We start from the raw sequence: 27,946 nt of genomic DNA, 5'->3' as shown, positions 1-27,946 counted from the left end.
AACCATTGAGTGAGTTGTTTTATTTTTTTTTTTTGAAGACACTTCCAGTGTTTAGGAGGGTGGGAATTGAGTCTTGGTCCTCTCTCTTTTACAGCCTCACCATCAATGGCTGCATATAAACAGCATCACTCACAAATCCACAGTCCTCCCTGACCCATCAGGCGCTGCCTCCACTTTTAATGGCTCTTTAGTTATAGCTCAGGAAGCCCCACTGTCTGTCTCCAGGTCTGTCCTTCCTGCCTGATCCATTTGAAGTGGAGACATGCAAGCCCCAAACCTAGAGGATTGCTCTAAAACTAAAGATTTGTATGTCTTGTGTGTGTGCAAAGATAGGAGGATGTGCAAATATATGCAGCACTATCTATACTAGGGTTAAAGTTTCTAATATGACAGCAGGGCAAGGTCCAAAAGGTTTTAATCACAAGGTGTCTCTGCTAACATCTGTTCATTTGCAACAATGGTTTCGGCTCGATCCACTTGCATTCTCTCATTCATCTTATTTTTTGCCCATATTGCAGCAGTATCGGTAAGTATAGTTCTGCTTTTCTGGGTTTTTAGAAAAATTAATTCTATGTAGTATAAGTTATCCATTTTTCTGTTTATTTATTTCCTTTCAGATTAAGCACTTTTCTGAAGAAAATGGTAAGAATTAATGGGATTACACAAAAGGTGTTTCTGAGCTTTCTCTCTTTTATTCAGCAAGACTAATATTTTCCTCCTACTTTTAACAGTACGCGATGCAAATCTCTATGAACAGAAGGATATTTCAGAAATCAATTTAGGTGAGTTCAACTTTTGCTTTATTGATGCCTTGAAATAATTTAAAATATAATTTCTGAAAAGTTCCTACCTTCATAGTATGGTACTGGGTAACTTTTGGGGAGAAATACTTACTGATGCACCAATAGAATTTGCAGAGTTTATAAAAAAAATGCAAATATGGAAAATGGGAAATTTTCATTTTTCTAGTTTCTATTTTGAAAAAAAAAATGCCTGCTAAAGAAAAACATACAGAGTAACATGGCTGCATTTAGTGTGGGAAAAATAGCCAGCCCTTCCACTGGCCTGTGTATTCAGTAAAAATTGTTTGCTCAGGACTTAGAGGTAAAGAGATTTCCATTTTGATATCTTGTCTGCAAATGCATTTCTTGAAGATATCCATCAGCCTCATGTGTTAAAAGGAGAAACAAGCTGAATTATCATCTCTTTCACTTATCCTGCTTTTGAAACAAGGGAGAAGCCTATACATTGTGGTCAGAATTTTGGTTAGAATTTTGTTTCAAGAATTTTGTTTGGTTAGAATTTTGTTTCAAGATTATAAACACCTTCTAATTTTAAAAAGCTTTAATGTCCATTTGCTTATTTATCTGTCAAGTCCTGTTGTGAGGTAAGTACTGTTTCCATTTTGCAGGAAGGGCAGATTACCTGTGAGTAAGGGGCTTCTGCAGATCACTGTGGCGGGGTTCACCTCCAGGTGTTCTGAAGGAGGGCTCAAAAGCTCAGTGCCATCTAGAGAACACAAAATTTAACAAACCCACAGCAAAAGGTTCAATTTCTCTGACCTTGTTCCATTTACAGGGAAGGCAGACTAATTGATATTTAATTGGAAAATCTTGCAAATCACTCCTTGGCAAAGTAGAAATATTTTAGAAAAGTAAGTGGGTGAATGGGTTCCAAGCCCTCAGGTTCCCACCCAAGGCATCACATTCTTTCTTTCAGAATGAGACAACCAAGGTGTGTACATTTCTGAGTATTTTAAGACAGGGTTGTGGTTAGAATTAGAGTTTTCCTAATCTCCTATGTATTTATCTAATAAAGATAATTCTTTTTTAATTTTATTTTTATATTTCCCATACAATTGCAACCCCCTTATTTTGACCCCAATCCCGCCTTTCCCCGCCCTTCCATAGTGTGTCTCTGCTTCATAGTTGTTTGTTGATTTTGATTTTTTCTTTCTTATAGCTATTCTTTTTCCTGATCCCTTATTTAGGTTTTCTAGATTCCTGTTATGAGTGAGACCATCCGGTATTTTTCTTTTTCTTTCTGGCTTATTTCGCTGAGCATGATCCCTTCTAGCTCCATCCATGTTGCTGCAAATTGCATGTGTTTATCTTTTTTGAATGCTGAGTAATATTCCATGGTGTATCTGTACCACATCTTCTTGATCCAGTCATCTATTTTTGGGCATTTGGGTTGTTTCCAAAGCTTAGCTATTGTAAATGGTGCTGCTATAAACATAGGGGTGCAGGTGCTCTTTGGAATTAATGTTTCTGTGTCCTTAATAAAGATAATTCTTTTATCATAGAGCCATTTCTTACTCTCCAGCTCCACCACCACCTCTGAACTGTGACCCCAATGAAGAATTTATATCATGTGGGTCTTATCTCTTTTGGGGTAATTCCTACCAACCAGCAGGATTGAATAGGTTAGCCACTTCATTAGATTTTAATCACAATGGGATTGGAAAAACTTTACAGAGAAAGTGGCCATCTTTTTTCTCCTCTGTTCATGCCTCACAATGCTGATTTAATCTTCTTGATTTTCAACCCCAAGACCTGCTACTTTTAATCATTTTCATGTCAGCAAGTGAAGGTCCATCCTTCTAGGTCTTTAAGCTCAGAACTTCAAAGTTGCCCTGAACTCTGACCTTTCTCATACCTCACACAAAACCTGTCAGCAAATGCTATCTGTGCTGCTAATCAGATTATATCACAAGCTACAACCTTTTAGAGCTTTCTCTTCTCCTAACCTGGTGCAACTCCTTGTCCCTGGCCTGACCCTTGTAGGGGCTCATAACTGCTCTTCCTTTTCCACCCTCACCCCCTTTAGGCTGTTCACAAAGTAGGTGGAGCTCTCTTTCCAATACCAATCAGCCCCTTCTCTGATCCTATATTTTAATATCTCATCCAACAGATAATAAAGGGCCTTGATTCTCAAAATATGGTCCATGGGCTAATAATATCACTTGTACAACCTAACATTTATGTTAGAAAGGCAGCTTGTTGGCCACCATCCCACATCTATAGAATCTCATCTGCACTTTGACACCCCAGATGATCCCTATGTACATTAAAGTTTGAAAAGCGCCACGTTTTTCAATACTTTCCCCCTTACTTGAGCTCTTCAGGCACCCTGATGTCATAACTATTCCTCTACAAAAGTGGGTCTCAATGTGTGGTCCCCCACCTAGCAGCATCAGCAGCATCAGGGAGGTTGCGAGAGATGAAAATTCTCAGACCCCACCCCAGACTTACTGAACCAGAAACCCTGGGGGTGGAGCTCAGCAGTATGTTTAACAAGCCCTCCCAGAGATTCTGATGCCCAAGCTTGGGAAGCACCGTTTGAAGACATCAAAACTTTCCTGCTCAGAAACTTTCCATTTGCTGCCGTTTCTGTCTTCCATACTCTTTTTTTTTTAATTTTATATATTTTTACATCATTCTTCATTTTTGTACAATGTATGCTTTCTCATCTTGTTTATAATTCCTGCAAAATTTCCACCACCAATTCACCCATGTACCATCACCATTGTCCCTTGTGCTCTTCTCTCCCCTGTTTTGATTCTACTCCCCTCTACCCCCCCACCCTGTAGAATGTCTCTGGTTTATAGTTGCCTGTTGATTTTGATATTTACTTTACTATAATTACTTTTCCTTTGTCTTCCATACTCTTCTTTATACACTTACTTCATCAGATGTCTGCTTAAATGTCACCTCCTCAAAGATGCCTTCCCTGACCACACTTTGTAAAACAGCAACACTCCCATCTCAGAACTATTTTCTCCCACACTAATTTTTTTTATTGTGCTTTTCACCATTTGTCATACTCTGCATTTATTTGTTTATTCTTTGTTTCCCCTCTCTCCCCATTCAAGATTGACATCTCCTAAAGGCATTGTTTTATTCTCTACTATATCCTCAGAATCTAAAACAATGCCTTGGGCATATTAGGTACTTATTAAGAATATACTACAAGAATAACTGGGCAGTGACTAGGTCAACACTTGCTTTAAATGGATATGCATTTCTTTGGGAAGCATTCTTCTTAGGGCATTCCTTTACCTCTCATGATTCCATTCATGGTGAGCTGACATTGAGGTCAAGGTCCGAGTGAGTTTGTTTCACATCACTTTGAAGAACCCTCCTCCCATTATCAATCACTAATCCAGTCCAGGTGTCAAGAAGTCCATGCATTTGCTCAGATCAAGCTTAGGCAAGTGTGTGAACAGACAGACTATTGAAGCCCTACTAAAAGGCAACTCAAAACTTGGGTTCTATTAATAGTGGGGCAGTGTTATCATTGCTGCTTGCTGTTGAATTGTGCCCTTACCATATATTAGTTTAGGGTTATCCAAGTTAACCAATCTGGGAAATTTGTGCATTCAGAAAGTAATGATGCAGGGACAGCTTTAGTTTGTCATTGGCAGGTAAAACCATAAATCTTATTACCTAATATCTCCTGACATCATTCAAAGTCCAAATCTTTTCTCGAATGAACCATAGGTTTTGTCAAATGGGACCTTGGCTGCTGTATGAGGTTGAGGTAATTATTCAGTGGCTTGATTTCCCACTTAGAAGTCAGAGGCTATCCTCAGAATAAAATACAATCCAATGAGCTTGTCTGAAATAGTTGTGTTTTATGAAGGAGGTTTCTTGTCACATGAGGGTCATGATAAGAAATGACATTCTTTTACATGTTTGTAAGGGCATTCCTACAAGTACCTATTTTAAACAGATCTTATTTTCAGAAAGTGTATGAGGCCAGAATTATGGAATACCATAGTGGAGAAAGTTTATTCTGCTACGATCCTGACAGCAGATATTTCAAGATAAAATTTGAATGCATCTATTCATATTTTCCTGATCTTAATTACAAGGGAACCAACCTGAACTTAACTTTGCAGACTACCATTGGTTTATCATAGGAAAGAACAAAATCTATCCATTTACCCAGGATCAGGAGGCAAGATGTTGTAACAGCAGAAAGGATCCTGGGTGGGAAATCAGGAGTTCTGAGGCTCATTCAGTCCCTGACTGATACATCACTTCCTGTCTCAGGACTCCATCTTCTCCCCCAGAAGCATTAGAGGTTTGGAGCTTTTGATCAATGAGCTCTCTTCTAACTTTTCCTTATCCTAAATCCTTGAACAAAGCTTCTTGTTCCAAAAATGAAAACAAATTCCATGACAATATATTAAACTTATTGGCTATTTACATTTGCTCAATTACAGGGATTTTTTGCATTGTTTCAAAAGCTTCACTGCATAAAGATAAGCAATTAAAGCTTTATAATAGAAAATGTCAATTTCATTATGAGAAATGTCAATTTCATTATGAGTAATGGACATTCAAATATTTCTTTTTCTTTTTTTTGTGAGTTGAGTATTTTTAAAATTTATTTATGTTTATATATTGTACAATGTTTGCTTTCTCCTCTCAGGTATAGCCCCCATAAAATTCCCCCTAATTCACCTGTGCACCATCACCATATTTCTTTTTCTTCAATCTACTTTTAGCTGCGGGTTTGAACCTCTTTCAAGGGGACATCCTCTTGAGGGTGAGTACCTGCCAGTGACACAAAAGTGTTCCTCCAGAGGCTGTGCCCTGGGATTGTGGGTTTCTGCTCAGTGTCTAGCCCTGGGTGGACACCATGGAGATGAACCTAATCCATAACCCACAAGCACATCCACTGTGGTTGGTGATAGCAAGAACAGATGAAAAAAATTAGCAAACAGTACAAAGTCTATAATTATTATGTTGCTTGCCCACCCGATTTTCCTAGTAAATGAAGAATGAGTAAGAAGGAAATGAATCAGAAGCAGCAATTGCAGGTTTCCTTATTTTGTTTTTATTTTCTCTAATTTTCCAAATCATTTATAATGAATTTCTACAACTTGTATAATCAGAAGATAATTGTAACTGAATTGTTTTAATTGCCTGCCAGATTGTGGTGTGAGAGTTTAGTGAAGGAGGAGGTCAAAGTGGGCGAGGATTAGCCTCCCAAGTCACCTTCCCCTCTGTTTTCACAGAACTCCAGAAATGGCCTGAGGGACCCCAGCACCAGATGGAAGTTCCCCATTCCTTACATTCTGGCTGACAATCTGGGTAATGTTCATTGTTCTTTTTTTTTTTTTTAAAAGATTTATTTATTTATTTATTATTTATACAAGCACTGGGCACAGTCAGAAGCACGGGAGGGTGAGAGAATTCACCAGAGCCAGAGCAGGGAGCAGAACAGGCAGATTGACAAAGTACACTGCTGAGGGGAGCAGCGGGTGGCAGGAGAGGTCTGCGCGCCATGTGGGACCCTCCTCCGGTGGGCCAGGGATGGAACCAGCGTTGCAGAGGCCTTGGGCAGCTTTGCAACCCAGCGCTCAACCACTGCGCCACCCGGGAGGCCATTGTTCTTAATTAGGGGCTTGGGTTTACCCCTGCTCCATCCCTCCTCCTCCTGTCCATCAGCTTCAGGTGGGAGTAACCACCAAGGCAGAAGAGGGCGTTCACCCCTGACCATTCTTAATCACACAACCGGAAAGGTTTGACTTCACATGGAAGGAAACCAGTGCTGCTTAACTACTCTGAGATCACAGAGTACCAAAAAAATAATTTAAAAAGCATAGACACATGTTGATAAAATCAGTAGCACCATAACAGACAAAAACACAGTAAAATGTAATTTGGCATCATAATAATGAAAAATTTCTACGTTAAACAACAGTTTGTTTCAGTTAATCTGGCTATGACCAAGGGATAGAATTCCCAGTATATTACTGGAGCTCTCCTGCTGCCCTAAAGTGATAGCTATTCCTTGACAAAAGTGGATCTCAGTGGGAGACTCCTGGCTGGCAGCATAGCCAGGAAGTTTGTGGGAAATGAAATTCTCAGACATGTGGGCATTTTGGGCAAATGGAAAGGTCTATCTTTCACATGTTCACAGTCCTTGTTCCTTAGAATTAATAATTTCATACTTATCTCTCTTATGATGTAAGACTACATGAGTTTTACTTTGCTTATTATTAGAAATAATAATTGATGGAAATAAAGAAATAATAGAAGTCACATGTGGACACTGGCTGACTTCAGGCGACTGACTGAGGACTGAGGAGCTCGGTGATGCAATGCTCAGGGGGCCAACCTTCAGAGGGGAGAGGGAGCCTGGAGGGCAAAGGGAGAGACTGGGGGAAACAGGGGAGACTAGGGGGCAAAGGAGACTGGGAGTGAGGGGGAGACAGGGAAGGGGAAGACTGGAGGGGGGACTTGGGGAGAAGGGAAGGCTAGGGAGGAGAGGAAGAGATTGGGGGGAGGGGGCAGCCAGGATAAGGTTGCTGCCTCTTGCTCTGCTGCTGGGCTGCTCCCACTCTCAGGAGAGGGCTATTTCCATCACTGTCATCAGTGCTACGGCCCATCCTTTTTCCAGAGAAGAACTAGAGATCAACACATGTTATTCTCAGTTATTTTTTAGAAAACTGAGTTGAATTATTTTCCTTCAGTGTTTGCCATCTCACTTACAAATTTATATACATCCACATTTATAGGAACCTGAGTTAAGAAACACCAATGTTTTAAAAGTTTGTTTTTCCATTACAATATTCTCCCTGTTCGTCACCCTGTGCCACTCCCTGCCCATCTTGACACAGACACACTTATTGAATCTTTGTGTGCCAGGCAGGTGTATTCACTTTATATTTTATTTAACCTTCACCATGCCTCTGCAAGGTGTAAGTCAGTGCTTTCAAATTTTAATGTGTATAAGAATCCCCTCAGGAACTTGTCAAAATGCAAAGTACTTCAAGGTGGGGACCTAAGATTGTGTATTTTGTCTGAATAATGCCAATTTTTGTTAAAGCGGTTAGATTAGTTAGATTATTGGCTGCTTATCTAGCACTCCTAGAGGTTTTATTTAGGTTTTGTTTTAGTTCAAAGCAAACCCTTTAATGCTGGGACATGTCTTTACTTTTAAACTGTTGTCTCTGGAATTTCAATGGAATGCCTGAGATTTCCACTGTTCCTTTAACAGACTCAACTCAAACTCTAAGTTTATTTTCCACTATAGTGCACAACAATTGAGATACCTGTTAAATTCAATTTAACCTTTTACCTGCTACTTTTCATTAAGATCCTTTGAGTTTTTCCCATTTATGCAAAGATCCTAGTCAGACAAATCTTGGAGAGGCGTTTATACACAGATTTTGAAACCACCAGTTCCTCTTCCCCGATCAATCTTGACTCTTTGCTTTCAGGATTCCCTCCCTTGATTTTGAGTCACTCAAGTAATCCCAATTACTTTTCCTGATGTGTCAAGAAAACACAAATGTGCTGAAAGAATTAGGAGAACCCTCATGGAAGAGGTTTATAAATGTAAACTTTAATCAGTGAAATTTCCTTTTTTCTAGGATAAACGATCCCCTAGTTTCTACCCATTTTAGTCATTTTTTCAGCAACTGAAAGAGTTTGTTTTCTTATTTTTTCCCAAAGTTTATTATTGCTATCTGTGGAAGGATTAGTAAGATTGAAGCTCTCGCACCATTATCAGAATCAAAACTCTCTCAAAGTTTCTTAAACTGAATATAGTTAGCTCTCCTATGCTCATCCACTAGGCAGAGTTATTGTGCATGACTCTTAGTATTTTGCCCAGGACCAAGGAGGGCTAATGGTTTTCAAAACTAGTGTGATTGTTCAAGACACAACTAAGTAGTACTTACTATGTCAGGACATAGGAAAGACCTAGGAACTAAGCATAAATGAGGCAAAAGAGATTCTTCCTCTCAAGGACCTAATGGTGTCCTGGGTGGAAACCACTTGCATAAACATAAAGGAATCCAACACAGCTCACACATACATAGGACACACACTGAGGGGTTGCTTAATGGTGAAGAAGGAGACTAAAGAATGCATCATTTCCTTTTTCCTTTTTAAATGAGATTGGTAGAATCTTAAATTATTAGAGTTGTTTAGCTCCATTTTCACAAATTATTCAGCTGTGAGAGAGGCAGCAGAGATGTGATTTTTAAATTACCCACTCTTATAACTCCTACTATTTGGCTTGAAAGAGACCAAAAGCAACATAACCTTATAGACAGTTTGATGTTAGTATAATTTTCCTTACGCTTTTGTGACAACCAAGCTGTGCTGGGAACATGTCTCCATGCTAGAGACGTCACTCGGTAAGAATAGGTAAAAGTCCATGAAAATCCTCTAGCCAGCTTAATGTGCACTCTTGTCATTGTCATTTGTGTTGTTTCTACATTTAATTTGCTGATCTTCTGACATCTGAACTGTGGAATCTCCAACTAGGAAGTTTATTAAATAAAAACAAGGGCCAGAAAAACATGAGATAAGTACTTGGCAAACTGTCAAGAATTATGAACTCTTTGAGAGAATGCACAAAAGCAAATATACTAGAAATGTAATTTAATGTTTTATGACAGCTTAATTTTTAACTTAAAGCTCTGCACATGCGTCCATGAGCACCCACAAACATACATGTGAGCACACACCCACACCCACAGTAAAACATAATCTCCATTCCTCTGGTGTATCTTTTCTCCCTGCCCCCTACTTATCTTAAGCAGTGCCAAGGTGTGTGCATGTTGAGTGGAAGGAAAGACATTTAATCTTTGGCCCCTGGCCCCCTTAGTAGGCATCTGTTTTTCTTGCTCCTTCAGATTCATTAGGCTTCTGCTGCATTGGTTCCAAAGTTGGGTTACAGAAATCTATTCCAAAGCTGTCTGCTGTGCTAGCTGTCTAACTTGCCATTTACCCAAGGGTCTGACAGGGAAGAGAATAAAATGTCATATGCACTTCTTATGTTTTCAGAACCAAGAGGGCTCCCTAAACTCTGCTCTCTTCCTCCAATGAGTGGGGGTGTCTGTTTAGATGGGGTAAGGGACATCATTTTCACTACTTCTCTCCAAGTTGCTTTATTCATGGTTTTCTCATTCACAGAAGACAGCCATGACTTGCTGTCACTTCTGTCTTTTGCTTCGCTGTGTGACTCTCCCTGGGCAATGCATTCAGTCTCCGTTTGAATGGGCGAAAGGGGAAGTTAGAAAATGAGGGGGTTATGATTTTGTCGAGCCACATAGGTATATTCTCATTATGTTGTTATATTTATATTATATATTTAAAGTATGCACTTAGTATTTATATCAACAACTATTTTTTTTTTTTTTTTACTTTTAGTTTTCAAAGAATCTGCTTACTACCAAAAAAATCTATAATGGACCCCTGAGGATTTCTCTAATCTTTAAGTCATGTATCATATGCAAGATCCAAGTAATGCTTATTGATGTTTTTACTGATTTCTGCAGCACTGAATGCTAAAGGAGCCATTCTCTATGCCTTTGAAATGTTCCGCCTTAAGTCCTGTGTGGATTTCAAGCCCTATGAAGGAGAGCGCACATATATCATCTTCCAGCAGTTTGATGGGTTAGTATGGAAATTTTCAGTGTGAAAATCATGCATCCTTTGGTTTATAAAAAGTAGCATCTATTTCAAAGGCTTAAAGAAAAAATTGGAATGAAATTAAAGGAAAAATCAAATCTTTCACTGTGAATTTTTAAGTCACATAGCATTTTTAACAAGTTATGTAGAGAATGAGCTGTTTCGGTACCTCTGCACCCCAAGGAGATTTATCTCAATTCTTTTCCTCAGTATTGGATGTTTTCAATTAGATTCCTTTTTTTTTTTTTATATAAGCTCAGATTTGTTAAATTAAATTTAAATTGCAACCTGTTTTCTGGTGCTGTTTTAAATTGTAGTACTCTGTTGACTAGATTTATTTGAAAAGCTCTAGATATAGATTTGCTCTTTTATAGCTAATCCAAAGAAGAAACATATGGTATATCAAAAAAGAAGGATTTTTTTCTTCAGGGATGTTTATGTTAACTAAGTTGCTTAGAAGATCCTGGAAACTAAAGCTACCACCTGGCTTGACTATGTTTGTGACTCCAGTTCTGGCTCTGCCTGAAGGTTTTCACCTTATGAGGTCCCAGTCCCACCTCAGGTGGTACCTATTGAATAGATTGAGTCCTCGAGTTCTGATGGTCCTCGAGTTCAGCCAGAAATAAAAAGGATTAGCCATATGATTAAGCCTCTTAAGAAAAAGTGCACAAAAAATAGCAGTGAAAAGAAAAAAAAATGCTGATGGCTATTTAAATAAACATTAAGTAACTTATTTTGTGTTCTAGAATTTTATGAATTACAGCCATTTCAGAGTTCTCTCGGAGAAAATTTCCCTCTTTTCCTCTTTAAAGGTGCTGGTCTGAGGTTGGTGACCACCATGTAGGACAGAACCTGTCCATTGGCCGGGGGTGTGACTATAAGGCCATTGTAGAACATGAGCTCCTGCATGCCTTGGGATTTTACCATGAGCAGTCAAGGACTGACCGGGACGACTATGTGAACATTTGGTGGAATGAAGTTCTTCCAGGTGTGTATGTCCCCAAGGGGATTGGGTGGAATATCCTATTATCTTTATCATTTGCTGAGACCAGCTCTGGACTGAACAGGACAAATCTATGTGTTCACTTCAGCCACTCCCATGGAAACACAAAACATGTAGAGGGTAGGATTTGCTGGCCTCTCCTGTGGTCAACCGTGGACTTTGCTGATGTGATCATAATCTAGTCCAGAAAAAGGTTGTAGGGGTGATATAAGTGGAGTGGCTCAACATGGGGTTAACTGAAAATTAATTAGAAGCTTTTGCTTTATCTCAGTGCTTTTGTTCAAAACCTTCTAAAATGCTATTTTCCTATCTTAGTGAGTAAATTAAAATAGATGTCTGAAGATATTAGAGTTATTTTTCTGGATGTGCTATTTCATGTCATCCTAGGAGAGTACATGAAGTTTAATTGACTAACTCTAAAATACACTCAAGAATTTTTTTGTACTTGACCAAATTAATAATGGTTGTTTTAAGAAAACTGAAAATGTGTGTTCTTTACTCTGAAATTATACTCTCTCTTGTATTAGTTCTACCTAATTGTCTGAGTTCTGGTTAATCAAAATGTACTGGTCTTTTTCCTTTCTAAGTACCTCTCCTTTTCTGCATCAGCTCATCCTCTACAAAGGACACCACAGTTTTATTTCACATGTTATGATGCAGTCTGTTATCTTCACAAATTTGATGGTTTTTATTTTTGTTAAACTTCCATCCAAATAGAAAATGATTTTACCATCCTTAATGTTTGGGACACTTAAGTAAAGTGCTTATACGTATACTAAAATATTATTTATCAAACTGTTTCCTGATGTGCAAAAAAAATAAAATAAAGCTATGTTTCTGGAATACCTAGTTTTTAATTAGGAATTAGTTCAAGGAGTAGAAAAGCAGTTTTTCAGCAGAACCATCAATTGTTGGAAATACCTTGGCTTTTACTATTCACAGGTTTCATGAAGCAAATAATTGCCTATAATGATCTGTTTTAGTTTGAACTCAATTTTATATTTCGTTCATATAATGCAGTCCATCTATAATAATTTTGCTTTGGGGGGCACTTAAAAGAGCTAATCATCTTTTGACATTAACCATGAATTCCCAAAAGACTTCACACTCAACTTGCTCATTTTGGAGTAAGCTACATCAGTGGTACTCATGTGAGGTAGGGTTAGGAATGGCTAATCACATCGAAGTCACTGTGGGGTTCACAATCTCTGTTCCTCCCAGTACCTCATATTCTGATATATCTATGGAGGTGGAGGTGCTAAGAAAAGAAGGTTAATTATGGTTTGTAAAAGTCTAATACTTTACCATGATTGGACACCCCTCCACACACTGTCACCCATCCTACCATCCAACCACTGAGCTAGAAGCCAGATAATATTCTTCTTTGCTTCCTGGTTCCATCTAGACAAGCGTTAGAGATTATTCCCCCAGAGATGAAATAACAAGGATCAAATTTGTGATACCTGTCTTTCAGGGGTAATTACATTCGAAGTGGGTCTGTGTAGAGGGGTCATAGGTCAAAGAACGTATCTCTGGTTGTGAGACTTGTATACTATTAGACTTTGTCTATCTTTGCCCAGAGGTCTTCATCTTTTGCCTTTCTGGACATGTATTTAATTCTGCTGAAAAGGAAGTGAGGAAGTGGAAAACATTCACATATTTAAGTATCTTTTTTAATATTCAAAAGGGTAGATTTATTTGGAAAAGGAGGGGGGGAAAAGCCACAGATGGGCAGGAGAGCTGCCTCTGAAAGGGACATGTTTGTTAAAAGAGATGCCCACATAGAGACGTGAGCAGTCCTGAGAGGAGAGAAGTCCACATTTTTAAGTCTTAAACAACAGAATGCTTAGTGTCTTGAGCACTGTTTTAGGTCCATTGAGGTCCCCTTTCTTTGAGGGAGTCAACACATTTGCCAGGGTAATTTGCAAACTTGCTCAGCTCTTGCTCAAATACAGATTATTCAGTATGTTTGTCCATCTACTATCTTTGTTTTCTTTTCTTTTTCCTTTCATTCTCTCTCTCTCTCTCTCTCTCTCTCTCTCTCTCTCTCTCTCTTTGTTAACCTGGTACTAGCTCTACTTTCATCTGCTATAACTCACATATCTAACTTGCCTGCTATAAAACATCAAATCCAGTGGATTGTAAAGAAGGGCATTTATGACTTTTATTGCATCTCTTCTTCAGTTGATAACAATTTATTGTATAACCTAAGAATATATTGTACCATTAGTACAGTTCTTTCCTCAAATCCATCTCTATATCTTAAGTGTTACGTGTTCTGGATCTGTTCTCTAAATTCAAATTTAGAGGCCTAACAGGAGTCTGAAAACTGCAGCCAGTGGTCATAGCCATTTGCTTTTGTAAATAAAGTATTATGGGAATGACCATGACCATCGGTTTCCATATTGTCTGTGGCTGCTTTTGTGCTACAGCAGGAGAGTTGAGTGATTGAGACAGGGACCATGTGGCTTGCAAACTCAAAAATATTTTCCATCTCATCCTTTACACAAAAGGGGATAACACAGTGAATTTATGCAAAGTTCAGGCAAACACATCCAGTAAGTTGCAGGTGGCTTGTTTAAAATGCCACCAAGAATCTCCAGGAGAGGACCTGCCTGGTGGCGCAAGGGGTTAAGCACCGCACTATGAAGCAATGCGCAGCCTCTACAGCCGAGTTTGATCCCTGGCCGGCCCACTCTGGTGAATCCCCTTACCCTCCTGCAACTCTGGCCTGTACCCTAGCTCTTATATGCATAAATAAATAAATCTTTAAAAAAAAAAAAACTCCAGGAGATCCCAGGGTCAAGCCCTAGTCTTCACATGCTCTTCACAATTCCACTCCATCAAATGCCATCATAGGCCCAAGTGTTCTGGAAGGAGTTACTTTCCCTCTTCCCAGTTTAGGTCATTATTTCTTACAGTCCTGTCCTACCTTTGAAAATGCTTTGATCTCTCTTAAGTCCTTAAAATCTTTGTGAGTTGGGAAGATAAAACATCTGCATTCTCATTTTATAGCTAAAACAAGGTCTTGCTCAAAGGGGTTCACTGGCTTTTCCAAAGGCATTTGGAAACTCCCCCAACACCTGCTGGATGTTGCCATGTCGATGTCTCTGAATGGCAGTTATACTTTCTTTTCTCTAACTGTTAAAAACAACTGGATGGGGAGCTAGAGACTGAGGAAAACAAAAGGATGGGTACTAGGGATTAGGAGACTGAGGAGTATTCTCATTCAGCTTTCCGACCATTCCTGCCACCTTCTCATTACTGTCACGGAAACAGACAATTGCTGAGACCTAGTGGATTGAAAGAACATTTGATTGATTTCTCAAGATTTCCCTTTGCAGTATATATTATCTCATTTGCACTAACCTCATAAAAATATTTTCTATTTTGATGGAAAAATAAATTTTCTGCTGTGATTTATTTTTATGTTTCTATGTGAGCCTTAGTTGGCAGGCCCCCTTGTCAACTGCTTACTTTTCTTTCTGAGACTCAGATTTCTGCTCCCTAATCTGTATAAGAGCTGGTCAGGTCATCTCTTGATGGCTGACATACTTGACTACTAGCAAGATGTATCAAAACTGAATACTTTCCTGATTTCAAAAATCCTGTTCTGCCATTTGGAATACAGGCCTCCATTTTGATATTTATTTATTTTAATATTTTTAAATATTTTTGCATAGAAGAACTGGGGTGTGGGCCAGAGGTGCAGGTTGGTGAGAGGATTCACCAGAGACAGAATCTACTATCTTTGTTTAGAACAGGAGGATCTGCTGAAATACACTGCTGAGGGGAGCAACGGGTAAAACAGGAGAGGTCTGCTGTGCCATATGTGAGTTAGCTCCCTGGCCAGGGATTGAACTCAAGCAGTAGCAGTGATAGCTCTGAGACTTACCCTTACGCCACTAGGGAGGCTCCATCTACTTTCATACTTAATCTTTTTTTTCTTAAAGCCTCATACATATACATTCAAACTAATGTATAATGAATCTTTCATTCAATAAATTATAATTTGTGCTATGTATATCTTTACATATTATATGTATATGTATTGAACATGCTTTTTATATTCCTTATAAGTTTATACAGAATTATTCGTTATATTAATGTCATATTGATAATGAAATATTAGTATTCATGATATGTTAATCTTACATATAGTTTACTAATTATATATACACACATAATTCTCTCCACTTTTTTGGTTTCTGCTTGAGTAGCTAATCAAAGAGGGTAGGAGAGGAGAAAAATATATGATTGAACAGGGTCTGTGATTCTCTCCCTGACAGGTTTCGAACACAATTTTAACGTCTATGATGACAACTTCATCACCGACCTCAACACACCCTATGATTATGAATCTGTAATGCACTATGAGCCTTTCTCATTTAATAAGAATGACAGTGCCCCTACCATCACGACCAAGATCCCTGAGTTTAACTCCATCATTGGGCAGCGTCTGGACTTCAGTGCTACTGACTTGGAGAGACTGAACCGAATGTACAATTGCAGTGAGTACCTCTGGGGCTGAGGTTTGGGTGAAAGAGTCCTAGGGGACATTTTCTCACCCTGTAAATTTTCTGCTTATTTTCCTTTACTCTTTCATGTTCTAGTCCACAGAAATGCACAAACTATCTTAGTTTCTCTATTTCTAGAAAAAAATATAGTTCTGTCTCACAGGATGGTTATGAAAATCAATGATGTGGTTGTGTTTGTAAAGTCAAAGTATTGGACCAATGTAAGGAGCTGTATTTGTCTAACTTCTGCTTTTTTTGAAAGGTGCATCACTGTAAAACTCAAGATAGATGATAGGCTTGAAAGTATTTTGTACCCTGCAAAATTATTTACCCAAGTTAACTGTTCCTAGAATAATCTAATGCTCTGGGAGGATGGGGTGTTTTCTATGATGACCCCACTAATCTTCAGAGACTCTTGCTTTCACTCTGTTCAAGGGTATGTACAGAAGACAAACTAAGTACAGAGTCCAGTATTATAAGTATATTGTTCTTTTTTTTTAATTCATTTTATACAAGAACCGGGGTACAGGCCAGATGTGCGGGAGGGTGAGGGGATTCACCAGAGACAGAGAGGGGAATAGAACAGGCAGACTGACAAAATACACTGCTGAGGGGAGCAGCAGGAGAGGTCTGCTGCACCATGTGGGACCCTCGCTGTCTGCCTGGCATCGAACTGGTACTGCAGAGGCTGCAGACAGCTTCACAGCACGGTGCTCAACTGCCTGCGCCACTAGGGGAGGCCCAGTATGTTGTTCTTAATCAAAAGGAGTTGATGACTGCATTTACATAGCACAATATGGTGATAGAACTTTCTATCATTTGACTCTGTAAAGTGGATAGGGCTGCATTTATGTTGGCAAATTCTAAAATCTAAGAGATGACAGTAGGATTTGTATTTGAGAAAAAGTCAAGGAAATGAAACGTCCATCGTCCTGCTATCTCTGAATAATAAAGTTTTAGTAGCCTGAGACATTTGGTATTTGAAAGGAAATGACTTAAAATTTTACCCAGATGGCAAAAATATTTTTTGCAGCATCAACTCATACCTTTTTGGACCACTGTGCTTTTGAGAAGACAAACATCTGTGGAATGATTCAGGGTACGAGAGATGATGCTGACTGGGTCCATAAGGACAGCACCGTTCCGGGACAGGAGGATCACACCTTATCCGGAAAGTGCACAGGTTGGTGAAGTAGAAAGTCATCATGTGGAGGTAATTTACCGGGTTCAATTAGAAATGAGAGTCAGCATGTTCTGCTTTGATCAGAATGTTAGGGATCAAATGTGCCAATCTGAACAAGGGCAAAGGTCATCTCTCATATCTTATTTATGAACACAATAAATAACATCCAAATTCCAGGCATGCAAAAGAAAGTTTCGCTTAAGCTACAACTAGAGTTATATGGACATATGGTTGATAGGACATAAAGTTGATAAGATATGACTTTGTAAATAAGGTAAAGTCTCAACAGTGGTGCCCTCCAATAGAACTAGAATGCAAGCCATATATGCAGTATAAAATTTTTCATAGTTACATAAAAAAGGAAACAAGGGATATTCTCCTTAATAATTTAACCCAACATGTCTAAAATATTAGCATTTTAAGATGTAATCAATACAAAAATGATCACTGAAATATGCCACACTTTTGCAAACTACATATTTGAAATCCAGTGTATATATTACCCTTAAAGCATGTCATGGTTTGGACCAGTCACAAGTGAAGTCACTTGCATTTGGTAGCTGCCATATTGATATAGCACAACTTCAGATAGTTCCTATATAGGGAGCTGTAATCCACTAAATTCTGCATTTTTTTGAAATGTGAATCACTGTAAAACTGAAGATAGATCATAAGTTTGAAAGTATTTTGTACCCTGCAAAAAGCTATGCAGTCAAAGAGAACTAGGTTTGAAGCATGCTTCTACCACTTACTAAATCTGGCCATGGGAAGTTGTCTTTATGGTTGCTTTTTAAGTTTATGCTTTTGTAAGCCTTTCTGACCATCAAAATATTGATACGTCATAGTGGAGATGAAACAAGGAAGCAAATTCAGAGTTTCTACTGCAAATCAGCAGCTTTATTTCCAATTTATCTTTCTTTTTTTGCCAGAGGTTTCCTTTATTCTCTATTTATGCTTCAGCAAACTTTTATAATGCACCTGTCATGGCAGTCATCTCAACACTACTTAGAGGAAATGGAATTATAGATTTTAATAGTTTTTTAAAGATTGGACTATTGTGAAGTTCCTCAGTCCAAGGCTGTGTGGGAGTTGGTTAAATTTCCTTCCCAGAAGGAACCAGGCTCCAGGCTGCCAGGTAGAATGTTGGAGGTCATCAACCTCTTCCTCCAGCCTTGGCAAAATGTGAAAGTCACATAATAGAATAATAAACATATAATCTCAAGTGTCCAAAGGATGATCTAAGTCTGAAGTTCTCAGTAAATTTCTGTCATAACCTCTTATCCAAACTCTCTTGTGAGATTGTTGCTAGCTAGGCTAAGATATAATTTTCAGCTAAATAGAAAGCTGTTCGTCATGTGAGAGGTGCCTACTGCAAGAATGTCCTGGCACTTCAATAAGAAAGGAAACGACCACACCCCAGAAGAAATTTCTAGAAAATCTTTATTGGTCAGCTATTTTTCTTTTTTGAAGAGCCACTATGCTTCTATTATAGGGAGCATAGAGTGGAGGTGTGTTTCTTCTGCTCAAGAGCAAGGCAATGTTGGGGAGATGCATAGGCTTTAGGAGCTCAAAGCATGCCCTGGAGGCAGAAGCCACCTCCCATTTAAAATCCAGAGAAGTGAATGAACACCCAGTGGTGAATCAGGGACAAAAAAAGCTAGATTTCCTAACCCCCTGGCCTGAGTTATTTATTGGACTTTCATTTCTCACTTCTTGGTATACCTACGTGGGAATTCCTGAGTAAGGACCACCTAGAGATCATAAGCTCTTTTTTTCTTTAACTCAAGCACTCAGTAATTCATCATGTAGAGAGCTCAGGCTACTAGTTCAAGTGCTGAGAAAAAAATGCAAGAAAATATATGTTTCCCTGATGTGATATTAGATCCATTGCAATATTATTAAGCTTTGTGGGAAGCTTACTTAAATATTATTGTTTGCTGCCAATACAGAGGGAACATGCTCCATGTGTAAGGCAGGATGAAGCAAAACAGAATCAATGCCAAAGCACCTAGAACAAAACTAGCTGCTGTTTTGGTAGAGCATTTGGTGAGAGGCTGAATACCTGAGTTAGCTTCAATTATGCATGATAGGCAAATTGTTCATTGTGCTTGACTTTGAAAAATGCACAGATTTTCTAAGGGATTTGGTCAGTCACCTGCTTGTTTGGGAAAGTGTTTTGAGATACCTGCTTTGAGCAACCTCTAGCTCTCACATAAATGGAGAGACTCTCTGGTCCTCTTTTTCTTTCAAAACTTTCCTTTATTCCAGAGAAACCCTTAATTAGTCCTTCCTATGGCTTGAATGCCCCTTCTCATAACACAATAAAGACTATTGTTACCCCTGAAAAACACCCAGTTGTCAGGCTAGAAGCAGGTGAAACTGAATCTTATTATCACGAATATTTATTTATTTATTTTTAAAGATTTATTTATTTATTTATACAAGCACTGGGTACAGTCAGAAGTGCAAGAGGGTGAGAGAATTCACCAGAACCAGAGCTGGGAGCAGAGCAGGCAGACTGATGAAATACACTGCTGAGGGGAGCAGCGGGTGCCAGGAAAGGCCTGCGCGACATATGGGACCCTCGCTGGCGGCTAGGGATCGAACTGGCGCTGCAGAGGCTGCGGGCAGGTTCGTAGCCCAGCGCTCAACCACTGCGCCACTGGGGAGGCCCTATCATGAATATTTAAATCCAACTCTTGGACCTTTGAACTTGACAATTTCTTATACAGCTAGCTGTTCAACGCTTGCCCTGGGAATGAGCTCTAACTTAAAACAGTAAAGTCAATGAGGAAGAGAATTCCTGTCACAGACACTAACTTCCCTTCAACTTGACTTAAAGCCTATATTTCTTTAAGTCTTTGGAATCGTGGTCACTCAAAAAAGGCAGTGACAAACTGTGGCTTTAGCCAGTGGGCTTCACATTGACAAATTACTGGGAACCTCCTTTTTCTTTTCCCCAGACGAGTTCTAGCTCTTGTTGCCTGGATGATGACTATTCACTGTTTCACTTTGCCTGGGCTGAGGGGGGCCTGGGGTGTGGGCTGCTGGAGATGAGATGTTGGGACCCTCTCTTCCTAGGATCTGGCTACTCCATGTACTTCGGCACCAGCCCGGGGAACAAGGAAGAGGCAGCCCTGCTGGAGTCTCGGATTCTGTACCCAAAGCGGAAGCAGCAGTGCCTGCAGTTTTTCTACAAAATGACGGGAGATCCTGCAGATAGACTCGTCGTCTGGGTCAGGAGGGATGACGGCACAGGCAATGTTCGCAAGCTGTTCAAGGTCCAGACATTTCAAGGTACAGAGAGGCAAGGACTGATTTGGCTTAAAATCTGGGATCCAACTTCCCTATTCTCCCTTTCACACTTCCTTCCCTCTCTTCTTTCCTCCTCTCCTTTTTATCCTCCTCCATTCTTCCTCCCTCTTTCTCCACTTCCTCTCCTTCTTCTAAAAGCCTCACACAAGGCTTGGCTTTTTTTTTTTTTTTTTTGCCTTTTTAAAAATTTTTTATTTATTTTTATTTTTTTATTTTATATATTTTTACATCATTTTTCATTTTTGCACAATGTGTGCATTTTCGTCTTGGGTATCATCCCCATACAATTCTCACCCCTCTTGTTTTGATCCTACTCCCTCCTCCCCCCACCCCGCAGTGTGTCTCTGGTTTATAGTTGCTTGTTGATTTTGATTTTTACTTTATTATAATTAGTCCAAGATGTGGTACATATACACAATGGTCTATTACTCAGCAATCAAAAACGATAAACTCATGCAATTTGCAGCAACATGAATGGCACTGGAAGGGATCATGCTCAGCGAAATAAGCCAGAAAGAAAAAGAAAAATACCGGATGGTCTCACTCATAGCAGGAATCTAGAAAACCTAAATAAGGGACCAGGAAAAAGACTAATTTTAATAAAGGCTTGGCTTATTTTAACCACTCAATGAGTGGTTTAATGAATCAGATATTAGAAGCAGCCTCAAGGATTTAGGTGAAACTGAAATGTAATTTTGTCAGATTCCAATCAAAGTGCTTAAATCCAATTATCACTAGAACTTTGGAGAAAACAAGGACAGAAAATTAGTGATTCAGGGATGGAAATAAGGAGAGAAAAAGAAATCAGGAATTGATGCTGCAGGAGAATGAGTGGTTAATAATTGACCTTAAGTGTTTGTTTTTTTTTAAGTTTTTATTTATTTATTTATTCATTCATTCATTCAAGCACTGGGTACAGTCAGAAGCGCGGGAGGGTGAGGGAATTCACCAGAGCCAGAGCGGGGAGCAGAGCAGGCAGAAGGACTGAAGCACACTGCTGAGGGGAGCAGCGGGCGGCAGGAGAGGTCTGTGCGCCATGTGGGACCCTCCCCCAGTGGCCGGGGAGCAGCTGGGGATAGAACTGGTGCTGCAGAGGCTGCGGGCAGCTTTGCAAACCCAGCGCTCCACTGCTGCGCCCCCGGGGAGGCCCGGACCTTAAGTGTTTTTGCAGCTATTTCAGTAAACTTCTCCATTATTCAATATGGGGAAGTAATTGAAGACTACATTTGAAGTTGATGGGAAATAGTCATTTGCATATAGTAAACCATTATAATAATTTACATATTTTAAGATTTGCTTTATGTATTTCTATGAAAGTCAACATTGACTTTAGAACCTTAAAATTCTAAGGTAGGCAGTTGGATATGAGGGTAACTGGGTGGTAAATCAAGATACATAGGGTTTTTGTTGTGGTGATGGTCCATTCATAATTAGGAATAGAGGTAAGTTTTCCTATTTTCCATTCAACAGAAGTATCTCAATTAAAATGGGTCAAGATGTGGAGGTATTCTCTGTGTACTTCTAGAAGAAGCTGCTGTTTTGAGAGTAGGAGCTTCCTTAGAAGTTTTTAGCTCCCCTAGAACCTTATAGTTCTCTGAAATCAGAGGTTGAATCATATTAAATTGGTATTATTTGACTTTTGGTTTCTAAATTAGCTGTTAGCTATTCACTGCTAACATTAGGCTTGGGGTACAGTTGTACCACCAAACCCAGGGGAAACCCAGAACCTGTGGAGCTGAATAATAAGAATAATGAAAAACAAATTTATTATTAAGATTTGAATGTGAATTTTTTAAAGATTTATTTTATTTATGCATACAAGAACTGGGGTACAGGTCAGAGATGTGGGGGTGTGAGAGGATTCACCAGAGACAGAGTGGGGAACAGAACAGACAGATCTATTGAAATACACTGCTGAGGGGAGCAGCAGGTGAGACAGGAGAGGTCTGCTGTGTCCTGTGATTAGCTCCCTGGCTGCCTGGAATGGAAGTGCTGCTGTGGGGGCCAATAGCTTGATAGCTCTGTCTTTAACCCCTGTGCCACCAGGGAGGTCCTGAATGTAAATTTTTAAAATAAATCATAGTATGTATTTTCTTTGTTAAGAAGTTTCCCTTATTAGATATGTGACTTTGGAAAGTCTCTTAACCCGTTTATGACAGTGCCTAAGTTGTAGGGTTGTGGTGGGATTACCTGAGATAATTCATGGAAAGCACATGGCGCAGTCAGGCTCATCACAAATGCTCAATACATGTTGGCCACAGTTGTCACCAACCTTATTCTCTGTCCTCAGGAGACGGGGTCAAAGACTGGAAAATTGCCCATGTGACACTCAGAGAGGAAAAGAAGTTTCGCTACCTTTTCCAGGGCACGAAAGGTGACCCACAAAACTCAGATGGAGGAATTTACCTAGATGACATCACACTAACAGAAACCCCATGTCCCACAGGGGTTTGGACAATACGAAATTTTTCCCACATCCTTCAGGTCACGAATAAAGGGGACAGCCTCCTGAGCCCTCGATTCTACAATTCCGAGGGATATGCTTTTGGCTTGACGTTGTACCCCCACGGCAGAGCCAGCTTTGCTGGCTCTGGCTATGTAGGAGTTGCTTTTCACCTGTGCAGTGGGGAGAATGACGCGATCCTGGAGTGGCCAGTACAACACAGGCAGGTGATCATGACAATGCTGGACCAGGAGCCCAATGTCATGAACAGAATGTCCCCGAGTATGGTGTTCACTACTTCTAACTCCCAGACAGGTAGGTGGTTATGAGAACGTCCCTGAGCCTGGAAGGGCCACAGATGTTATTCTCAACTTATGGACAAGACGAACTCATTGGAGTGCTATGTTGAAATTGCAATCCTCTTATCTTTCTTCTCTTTTCTAAAGCCATTCATCAAAATTCTATTGAGGGCTTTCAAAGTGCCAAACTCTGTGCTGGATTCTTTTGGTGTCTTTTCAAGATTTATTTTATTTATTTATGCATACAAGAACTGGGGTGTAGGCCAGAGGTACTGGGAGTGAGAGGATTTACCAGAGACAGAGTGGGGAGAACAGGTAGAGCTACTGAAATGCATTGCTGAGGGGAGCAGTGGGTGAGACAGGAGAGGTCTGCTGAGCCATGGTTAGCTCCCTGGCCAGGGATCGAACTCATGCTGCAGCGGTGATAGCTTGATAGTGCTGGGACTTTAACCCCTGTGCCACCAGGGAAAACCTCTGTACTAGATCCTTAGAACACTAGCAAATCAGGCAGATCCTGCCTCCTTGAGCTCAGTCTAATTGAGAAAACTAAGACTATCAATTATTAGTCAAGCAGAATTTGCTATGCTCTGTATAGAGCTAATGCACTGACTCCTAAGATATTACTAATGTCATTGTGTTCATGAAACAAACTTGCAGCAGTAATTAGCGAACTATTTGTTCAAAAGATGAGCCTTCAGTCATTAAAGGAAGAAGCTGTCCCTACATCCTCATTGAGGAAGTTATTCAATAGTAGACAGTCAACCATTCAGCGCTGGGGCTTCCCACCACCCTCTCTCCCCAGTTGTGAGTTTTAATTCTCCTGGAAGGAACAGATAATGAAAAAATAGTTAATTTTTCAGCAAATTCTTTTTCTGGTTAATAAACTCTTTATAATCATTTAAGACAAATTGGAACTAGAAGTATAACAAGGCAATGTAATTTTTTGTGCTACCTTTAACTTTGCAGCTTCAGATGGTTCCTTCCTCTGGGATAGGCCGTCCATTAAGGGAACCTTTGATCAGAACTGTAGTTGTTTTAGAAGCATCGACTGGGGCTGGAGTAATTTCATCTCCCACGAAATGTTGAAAAGGAGAAGTTTCCTTAAAAATGATGACCTCATCCTTTTTGTGGACATGGAAGGTATTTTTTGCTGATTTCCTGAATAAATAACCCTATGTTCTGGTTACTCTACTAATTTTTTCAAATAAATTTATCTTCTTACCTCCTTGTTAATTTTTGGACAGTATTTGATTGCTCCCTTCAGGTGTAGTTCCTATAGTTCTCCCACCACCACTGTGATCCATTTCCCCTGTCCATTGTGCTCTTCCTTCTCTTGTTTTGACCCCTCTCTCTCCCCCTCTTTTAGCGATTCATAGAGGATGGTGAATCTTTTTTGAAGACTAGGTTTTTTTAAAAAAGTGTATTCTAACAGAAACGTGCTTTACAAATCAAGGATTCACATTTTTGTTATAACTATCCTTAGGAAAATCTAATATTTTTGCGTTTTTTTAAAATAATTTATCAAATATGGCTGTTTACTGACTTCAATTTAGTTTTAACTGGTTTGCCCATGCTAACTTTATACTTATTTTTTTAAGTTCAATAAATAAAAATGAACTTTAAAATAGCTTATTCTCTCCACATAGTTATATTGTAGTCAAAATAGCCATTTTTTGTAGTCATTTTTATTTTGTAGTTATTTTATTTTTTGTAGCCATTGTTGTAGTTAAAATGGCTATTTTAACTACTATGAAATGGCCAGCATTGTAGATGCTTTATTCTAAGCCACTTTTTTAAGTGACTAAAGGTGAAGTCCATGAAGGATAGTGGTCATCTAGGTAACGTTCTCTGGGAATGGAAGTTAATTGCAGTCAAACATTCATTGTAGATTTTCCTCACTACCTTTTGTCTATTTCCTCAAGATATCACCCACCTAAACAAGACTGAAGTTCCTGTTAAAAACACAAGGTTGACCCCACAAGGCCTCATTCTCCAAGACCAAGAGCAAGAGACCTCTGAAAATCCAGAAAATGCTGTGTTAGGGAAAGCCCTGCCAGGAAGCCTGGACCAACAGCAGCCCAGCCGAAAGAAGCGGTCAGTGGAGAATACAGGCCCCATGGAAGACCACAACTGGCCACAGTATTTCAGAGACCCATGTGACCCGAACCCTTGTCAAAATGAAGGCCTCTGTGTGAATGTGAAGGGCATGGCGAGTTGCAGGTAGGCTCTGCGGCCAGAGGGAGGCAGTGGTGGGTCAGAGGGAGGCAAGGGTTTGTGTCACCCTGTTCTCAGGGCAATGGAGGCCGCAGACTCTCAGCTGGACCTTCCTGTCTTGACCCTACAAAGCTGTGCCCTGAATTGGTGGGCTTATGCTGTCAGGGTATAGTACCTATATCCGGATTTGCCCATCTGCATAGTTCATTATATTTAATTGTTCCTTTTTTAGAATGTTTGTTATTTGCATAAATATTTTGTTAAAGGATGTATGAGAGAACAGAGACTTCTGTTTATTTGCCACAATAATAGCAGATGTATGAAGCAGTCTGCTTGCCTCAAAGTATTTATTATTTTGTTTCCTCTGAGTCCCCTCCCATTTCCACTTTTTTTCCTTTCTAGCTTTCATTGTAAAATAAATTTGCATTTTCCGATCCATTGCAAAAATACTACTCTGTAGTATTAGGGTATGGAATACTCTGTAATATTAGGGCATGGAATACTACTCTGTAGTATTCCATGCCCTAATCTTAGATAACTATAATATAATTAGGGAAGCCAAGAAATAAACATAAGGAAAGTCAATGCTATTTAAATTTTTATTGAAATATATATTTATATAGTTTTTATATATAAATGTATATATAGTTTTAAAAGATTATATTATATGGGTTTTGGATGTGTAGCATTATAATTCAATAAGTGTCTATATTACATTATGATCACCCCCGAAAGTCTAGTTTCTATCTATCACTATACAATTGGTCCCCTTCCCCCTTTGGTAACCACCATTTTGTTAGTGTTAATTAAAAGCAGACCTTGTTCATATTTTTCAGTTTTGCCCAATGTCTTTTTCCTGCCCCGAGATGCAATTCAGGACCTCACAGTAATACTTAGCTTTTGTGTCTTCTTAGCTGCTTTCCATCTGGGACAATTTCTCAGTCTTTTCTTGCCTTTTATTACCTATATGCTTTTGAAGAGTCAGTTATTTTGTAAATTGTTCCTCAATTTGGGTTTATCTGATGTTTTCTCATGATTATGTCAAGGTTGTGCATTTTTTGGTAAGACTAGCAAAGGAGGGACAGGCCCTTGTCAGAGTAGCATGAAGGGGGAGCTGGTGTCAGTGTGAGTTATTGCCGGTGACGCTAGCCCTGATGTCCTAGACAAGGCAGTGTCCACCGGCCCTTTTTAGTGAAGAGCTGCTGGGACTTCCGGCTTGCCTCAAATCCTTACCCACTGATCACAGCACCCAGCAGTGGGTCCTGTAGCAGCAACCACAGCTAATCTAATTCCTAGGCTAGAGATGTGGCCCTACAGGTAAAATTGTTCCAGGATTAATCAAAGGAGGCCTTGATTTCTCATCACCTTGTTCTGCTCTGTGAGTAGACTTTGTGACAGAAATGTTCTCTGAAATAAAGACTAGGATTGTAGGATTGTTATTGATAGAAGGGACTAAACACTGCTTTTAAGGCTCTGGTTCTGAGATTAGTTGATCTTTATACCAAATAGCATTAAAAGGAACAAGAACTGGGCCTCCCCTGGTGGCGCAGCGGTTGAGCGCTGGGCTGCGAAGATGCCCGCAGCCTTTGCAGCGCTGGTTAGATCCCCGGCCCCCGAAGAGGGTCCCACATGGCGCGCAGACCTCTCCTGCCATGCCCACTGCTCTCCTCAACAGTGTATTTCGTCAGTCTGCCTGTTCTGTTCCCTGCTCTGGCTCTGGTGAATCCTCTCACCCTCCCGCGCTTCTGACTGTACCCAGTGCTTGTATAAATAAATAAAGAAATCGCTAAAAAAAAAAAAAAAAAAAAAAAAGGAACAAGAACAAAGTGTGGCCATGATGTGCCTGCTGTGTGCTTACCCTAGAGTGATAGACACAAGTGCTTGCTACCTTATGTGAACTTCAGGGCAACCTTAGAGCTAGGTGGTGCTATATGTGCCCTACAGAAACATTTGAATTGACATTGTCTAGAAACTTTTAAGCCAGACTCTATCTGGCTTACATTCTCAGCAACATATTCCTTAATTGTTCCCATACCTTCCCCCCCACCCCCGAACTTTGCTTATGGTGATCAAGAGACCCGGGTTTGGAGAGAGAGCACCCAGTGTTAGACCTCAAGTGTGAAACACTATCCATGTGACCTTGAGCAAGGTAGTTATTCAGCCTTCCAGTAAAGTGAGGATGATGAGAATGAGCACCAGCTCATGGGTTGTTACAGGATTATTAAATGAATGGACTCATACAAAGCACTTCCCATGGGGCCAGGCACGTGGACCTGCTCAGGAAGTATCAGCTGCCATTACTGCCATGTGGGTATTTGTCATTAGAAACTCCTCGAGGCTCAGGTGACTTCCACCTCCCCCTGTGTCTTTCCCCAGGTGCGTCTCCAGCCATGCCTTCTTCTACACGGGCGAGCGCTGCCAGGCCGTGCAAGTGCACGGCAGCATCCTGGGCCTGGTGATCGGAGGCACTGCCGGCGTGATCTTCTTGACCTTCGCCATCATCTCCATGATCTCAAAGTCAAGGCAGTGA

The 27,946-nt window shown here is 39.9% G+C and overlaps 1 protein-coding gene across 1 annotated transcript; it reads left to right on the top strand.

The window, feature by feature from the left end:
* Positions 1-457: 457 nt before the first annotated feature.
* On the top strand, positions 458-27,946 carry MEP1A (meprin A subunit alpha; the record flags this gene model as incomplete). The annotated part of the gene is made up of 14 exons (XM_084227917.1): positions 458-526; positions 618-642; positions 732-782; positions 5,516-5,556; positions 6,029-6,104; positions 10,310-10,427; positions 11,255-11,430; positions 15,735-15,956; positions 16,996-17,145; positions 20,227-20,442; positions 22,751-23,218; positions 24,169-24,342; positions 25,125-25,422; positions 27,793-27,946. 14 exons carry the CDS (start codon positions 458-460, stop codon positions 27,944-27,946), a joined length of 2,238 nt encoding a protein of 745 aa, XP_084084043.1.

The sequence above is a fragment of the Talpa europaea genome (assembly GCF_964194135.1).
Source record: "Talpa europaea genome assembly, chromosome: 2".
In the NCBI taxonomy this organism is placed as follows: Eukaryota; Metazoa; Chordata; class Mammalia; order Eulipotyphla; family Talpidae; genus Talpa; species Talpa europaea.
The sequence above is the reverse complement of the archived record's forward strand: the minus strand, read 5'-3'. Positions and strand labels throughout refer to the sequence as shown.